General features: G+C 49.9%; 1 protein-coding gene across 1 annotated transcript; it reads right to left on the bottom strand.

The window, feature by feature from the left end:
* Positions 1-1,857: 1,857 nt before the first annotated feature.
* On the bottom strand, positions 1,858-6,223 carry CIAO1 (cytosolic iron-sulfur assembly component 1). Its single transcript, XM_082851611.1, has 7 exons — positions 5,978-6,223; positions 5,251-5,399; positions 4,976-5,087; positions 4,779-4,867; positions 4,335-4,536; positions 3,604-3,691; positions 1,858-2,710 (listed from the first exon to the last, which is right to left on the bottom strand). The coding sequence occupies exons 1-7, from the start codon at positions 6,114-6,116 to the stop codon at positions 2,470-2,472; spliced, it is 1,020 nt and encodes a 339-aa protein (XP_082707737.1). The 5' UTR covers positions 6,117-6,223; the 3' UTR covers positions 1,858-2,469.
* Between the last annotated feature and the right edge of the window lie 10 nt (positions 6,224-6,233).

Below are 6,233 nucleotides of genomic sequence, written 5' to 3'. Positions count from 1 at the left end.
ACAAAAAATTAAGAGCCCCAAACAGCCTTTATTATCTGGGTTATAGCCATTGATGTTTATTTACTATAGTAAATGCATTTTAAAACAACAGTAACTTATGTTAACTTTTTATGAAAAACAACTTCCAAAACAAATCCAGGGAGAAGAGTGGCATTTTACATTTTTGCAGATCTCTTTCATGTCTGGCTTAATAGAAGACAGTTGGATTCTCATAGCTGCTTCCACAACCTGTTGTGTGTTGTGCTGACGTACAGCTGAATTCACACAGATATGAAGTTGGAAAAAGGAATTTTTAAATAGGCTTCTCAGGTAATTGAGTCTATGTGATGCTACGTCACCACTCCACAGGTGGCAGTTTCTTAAAGGCAATGTGGATCTGAAACCTTATCAATGAGCTTTTTATACTCTTACATTAAAACCCACTGGCCTTACACTTTTAATGAGTCTTACCCATGACTGATTTTATAACATCATGCATTAGGCATTTGGAAAATGCTCATTCACTGAATTATGCAAATCTTCCAAATGTCAATACATTTCATCATACAGATCACGTTTGTTCTTATCACCACCAGTCCCCTCAGAAAAGTCTAAGCATTGAGAACATGTCAAGCTCATGGCGGCAATGCAAGTTTTCAAAGATTCTAATTTTTGCTTGAAAGCTTTTATCATTGGCAACGCTATCAGTTTCCCTTGAAGTGAAAGGCTCATTCCGTTCGTTTTCCGGAAAATGTCTCCCAAACAGCCAAGTCTAAATACCATAATTTGCTCGTTCTTTCAAGTAGAAATGGTTATGCCATGAACAACACAGTTGTGTTGCACAACTGCTTTTCCTCAAGACAGCCACACCTCAGTGCGCAGCAGGAGTGCTCGTGTGTGCTTCCCGTCATTGCAGAACATGAGCTGTATGCTCAAGGGTCCAGATTTAATACAATTTATCTCTTATTAGTTCTGCTGAGGACACTTCTCAGGGAAGTTGGCAATTTTTTCACTGTGAGACCAAAGCATGGAGACACGACTGTAGTATTTGGTGCCATTGCCTTGCTTCCTGCCCAGGCACCAATTGCTGAAAAAATCTAGGAATTTCCAGTGACCAGTAGACCACATCTTGAGAACCACTGCTCTAGGTACTGCCCCAGCTGTCTTCAAAATCTAAGGTCATGATTTCTGTGGTATAAAAAATCAAGTGAAGGCTGTGGGCTTGAAGACAGGCCTCAAGTCAAAACCCACTTGGAAGTGCCTGTCAGAGGATAACGTGAGACTAAGCGCTGACTACCTGTGCCAGTGTTCCTCTACCATTTTTTCATCATCATTGCCTTAAGGGGCCTTAATCGGCATCTTTTTACTACTCACCCCCACTATGAAAATCTAATACGACAGACCACAGCATATTTACGTACTGTGGTCCTTTTGAGGGCCACAAATTACTGTCTCTAAGATTTTTTTTTGCCCCTCACCCAAGACCCAATTTTCATCCCCACTGAGAATGCATGCCCTGTGGCCACCAATAACTCTCCCTTCTAGGGGTCATGTCCTCCCCATTTATTTCTCAGCACTTCCCGGCTGTCATCACAGCACATAGCACAGAAGGTTAACGTTAAGGGTTTTGAAGGGAAAGCAGAGGTCTTTCTCACTCTAAACCAACCTACATCAAAAAATTTCCTTCAGGCCTTCCCTGGTGGTGCAGTGATTAAGAATCCGCCAGCCAATGCAGCGGACACGGGTTCGAGCCCTGGTCCGGGAAGATCCCACATGCCATGGAGCAACTAAGCCCGTGAGCCACAACTACTGACCCGCGTGCCACAACTGAAGCCCGTGCGCCTAGAACCCGTGCTCCCCAACAAGAGAAGCCACCGCAATGAGAAATCTGCTCACCGCAACAAAGAGTAGCCCCCCGCTCGCCGCAACTAGAGAAAGCCCACCCGCAGCAACGAAGACCCAACACAGCCAAAAAAAAAAAAAAAAAAAATTTCCTTCAGTATTGACTGAATGTCTTAAATGCAAGGGTTTGCCCAGAAATCGAGAAGGCAGGACCTACTTCAGAAAAGGACTCACCATGGAATTCTTTTAGATTGTGAATATCCTTACAAAACAGGACTTGGGACTCAGATGGATTATTTCCATAAAGCTTAGTTTCAGAAAGGGCTGAGATATATCCCACCTACATATAGATATGATGATTATAAATAGTATACTCACCACCACCCCCAAATTTAACACTGGGCCCTAAAGCAAGCAAAATCTGGCTTAAGTACAATAGACTGATGTTCTGTAGCTCTTTACCAAGGACTCCGTGTCAAAGGAGGGAAAGGAGTGAGTGGTTCTGTGGCCTGCACTTCTACCCAAGTCTGCATGGAGGAGGGCCAAGTTAAAGGAAGGTCAGGGATGCTCCTCTGGGTCCTCTCAGGGGCTGGGAAAGTCTTATGACATTTTCTGGGGAACCATGATTCTGTCCAAAGTCAAGGTGGCTCAGAGGCCTTCAGACGGCTGATATTTCCAGAAGGCCAACTCTCCATCGTCACTGCAGGAGGCCAGGAGCCCCCGCTCCTTGGGATTCCAGGCCACACAGTTGACATCCTGGGAATGGGCCTGAGGCACGTGGGCCGTCACGGAGAAGGTGGGCTGCTGCAGATCTGAGCCGGGATCCTCCTCAAATACTCGGATGGCATCATCCCCACAGGCGGTAGCCAGGGCCCCTGTCAGCTGACACCTGGGGTGAACATGTGCATCAGTGAGTATGCAGGTGGCTCCTCCCTCCCCAACCTGGCAAATCAGGTAGGAGGGATTGGTTCTATAGTCCCCCTGGCCTGCTCCCGTCCCAAACTTCAGGCCTCAGCTATAAGTGTCTTATCGAAGAGCCTCCCTAACAAATATGTAGCCACAAACATCACCCCAAGCTTCAAGGGCTGCCATCTAGGTTTTCCTCCAATACAATTAACCTAAAAAACTACATATAACTCTGAATTGCACTTTTCTCACTTGGAATAAGCAGTTTCCCTGTCATAAAGTATTCTTTGACCATTTTTTAAAAAGTGATACGATAGGCCGCTGAATTCTACCATACTTTTTCTTGAGTCCATATTTGCTATTCCCAAATGTTTGCCAATATAAATAAAACTTAGATGCACATCAGGTTTTTCCATTATTTAGGATTATTTCCAAGGGATAGATTTTCAGGGCCAGAACTGCCCTCTGATCGACTCTCCTGTACGAATGGTGTCGTTTTTCTAGACCCCATAAGGGTAGAAACGGCCCTGTGGATTCATGGCTGGATTCTCCAGCCATGAATCCACAGTTTCAAGAATAAATATTTCTGGATGGTATGATGCTGTGTGACCCCCAAAGGCTGGAGCTGCCTTCATAGCCTGGAATCTTAACACAGGTGCAGGCCTGGGTCTAAGCCTGTCCCCGCTCCTGCGTACCCCAGACCAGCCAGCTCTGAGCCAGCATGGAGACAGTCTGGCCTGATCGGAAGACCTGAGGGTGGCTGCTCTCTATCCCCATGTATTCCCAAAGGTGAAAGGGAGCAGCACAGGCTTTTGACTTCTCTAAAATCTCTCCAATGGTTGGGGTGGCAGGGTGGAGGCGGTGGGGAGGTCTTACCAAGCGACATCGTAAATGGTCCTGGAGTGGAAGCCTGACAAGGTGCAGATACATTTCCAGCTAGGGTCAGAGCCGCTGCACGCCACCCCTGCATGACAGACTTCTCTTGAGCCTCAGGCATGTCCGTGTCCTGGGCATCTCAGGAGAGTATCTAACCCGCCCCAGAGGAGACCCTAATTTGCTGCACCCCAGCCCACCCTCGGTCATGAGGCCTCATCTTCATTGCTCTGTCTCTGTCCTCACTGATCTGCCTTACACACTGCAGCCAGACTGGCATTTTTACAGCAGAATTCTGAGAAGCATATGTCCTGTTCCTCAAAACCCTTTTGCTGCCGACTACGTCTGATGGGTTAGCCTGCCTTTTAAGGCCGCCCACCAGCCAGCCCAACCCACCTCGTTTCTCTCCAAACCCTTCATGCTTATGCTCCATCGACACGAGTCACTGTTCCTGGCATGAGTCTAGGCTGTCTTTACCTTCAATGCCTTTGCTCGTGTCGTCTGCACCTAGAATTCTCTTCTCGTGTTAAAATCCTGCACTCTTTCAAGTCCAGATGAAATGGCCCCCCTTCCTCAGACGCTCCCGACTCTTTCGGCACGATACCTGGAGGCCTCTGGTGGCACACCTGCCTTTCTACCCCAGTTTCCTGGGACTCATCTGTGTGTCTCAGCCCCTCAGTAGACTAAGCCTCGTGAGAGATGGGTCTTCCTTAGCTCCCAGGCTGGGCCCTCACCTTGCTCATTGCCCGGTAAATACTGGTGCCAGATGCGCACGGTACGGTCATCACTGCAAGAGGCCAGGCGCTGGCCACTGGGGTCAAAGGCCAAGCTCCACACGGTGGATTCGTGGCCTTCGAGGGTGGCACAGCATACCCAGTCATCCTCTTCCTCCCGGTAGAGCTTCACTGTGTCGTCATAGCTGGCAGAGGCTAAAAGCTGTGGGAGAGGCCAGGGAAAACACAGCACATGTCTGTAGGGCCCAAGAAGTGTCTGTGGTTCCAACATTTCTCCCTCCCAGGACAGGAGAGGCCCAGGGATCTGCTTTTATAAAGGGATTGATGTGTCTGGGTCACAGATCGAGATCCCTGGAAAAGCCAGGTTGAGGCAGAAGACCAGAAGAAGGCTGGATACAACCCTCCACATCAGAATTCCTTCCCACCAAGATATCTGACTCTTACCTCCTGGCTCGGGTGCCAAACCACATGCTTGACATCCTGTGTGTGAGAGTTGAGGACACTAACACATTCATACTCGTCTTCTTCATCAACTGTGCAAGAGAAAAGAAAGGAGCCCTTGAGCTGACCGACCCTGTCAGGGACACAGGGGGAGATCTGGTGGCAGGTTCCCAACTGCATCTGGAGGGACCTGGACTCACCTTCCCAGACCCACACACTCTTATCTCGGCTGCAGGTGGCAAGCAGGTTGCCAGATGGGGCCCAGGCTACTGACTTGACCTCATTTTCATGGCCCTCCAGAGTGGTTACACACTGTGAACCGGGAAGAGGGACAAGAATCAGCAGCAGCTAAGACCCCTGCGGTCCTTCTCATGGGCACAGCCCCACTGGCCCTGGCTGGCTCATGTTCCTCAACCAGCCCTGGCTGGGGGAGTGGGGAACAGGCAACAATCCTGGTCCCATCCAGCCCGGTTACCTCAAAGTCATCATTCTTCTTCTTCCAAATGCAAGTGGTAGCATCAAAGCTGGCAGAGGCCAGGTAATTCCCACAGGGAGACCAGGCCACCTTCCGCACGGTGCGCTGGTGGCCTTCACAAAGGACAGATTTGCAGATCCAGCTGTCACCTAAAAGCAGAGGACAGGCCAGGCTCTGGAGCTGGGTGCACGAGAAAGTGCTGAAGCATATCAATGCCATTGGGTAATGGGGACCAGTATTGGAGCCAAGCTGGGGGGCAAAGCTCAGTGGGTGTGTTTAATAACATGCTTTCAGAAAGTCAGTATATTAATTGACTCCACTTCCTCTGGAGGTATCCTCCTAACTCAAATCGAAGGAGTCACCCTCCCAATTTAAAACTGTCAATAGCGCCCAAACGCCCTTGGGATAAAACTGAAACTTCATCATCTATAGCAAATTACTCTGCAGGCTACTTTCCTTCTTCTCTCTGCATATTCCTACCTCAGCAACTATCACAATTCCCTCAACAGTTTCAGCCTATTGACATTTTAGCTTCTAGTATTTGTCGACTCCTTTGCCAGAAAAACCTTTCTCAGAGTGGCTAAGGAGGCCCCTCCACCCTCTCCCTTGGCCTGCGACCCCCGTCCAGGGCATGCCTGCCGCGCAGGCTGCGCACTCCCCGAGCCTGGCACCCACACCAAGCGCACGTAGACCCCTCGGCGGCAGCGGTCGCGCAGCCGGGCCTTACCCTCCCTGCCCCAGATGCGGACACTCCGGTCGCCCCCGCACGAGGCCAGCAAGGTTCCCGCGGGGTTCCAGGCCAGGAACCAGCAGCGGGAGTCCGGGTGCGCCAGGATACGGCCAAGCAGCACCAGCGAGTCCTTCATGGCTGCCCGGCTCAGGAGGAGGCACAGGTGAGCAGAGCTAGCCGCGCCGACTGCGGCTCCCACCAGGCAAATCCTCTTCCTCCTGAGGGCCGGGGTCCTCCTTGGAACTAAAGCACC

This window comes from Leucopleurus acutus (genome assembly GCF_964270905.1).
Source record: "Leucopleurus acutus genome assembly, chromosome: 12".
Classification (NCBI taxonomy): Eukaryota; Metazoa; Chordata; class Mammalia; order Artiodactyla; family Delphinidae; genus Leucopleurus; species Leucopleurus acutus.
The sequence above is the reverse complement of the archived record's forward strand: the minus strand, read 5'-3'. Positions and strand labels throughout refer to the sequence as shown.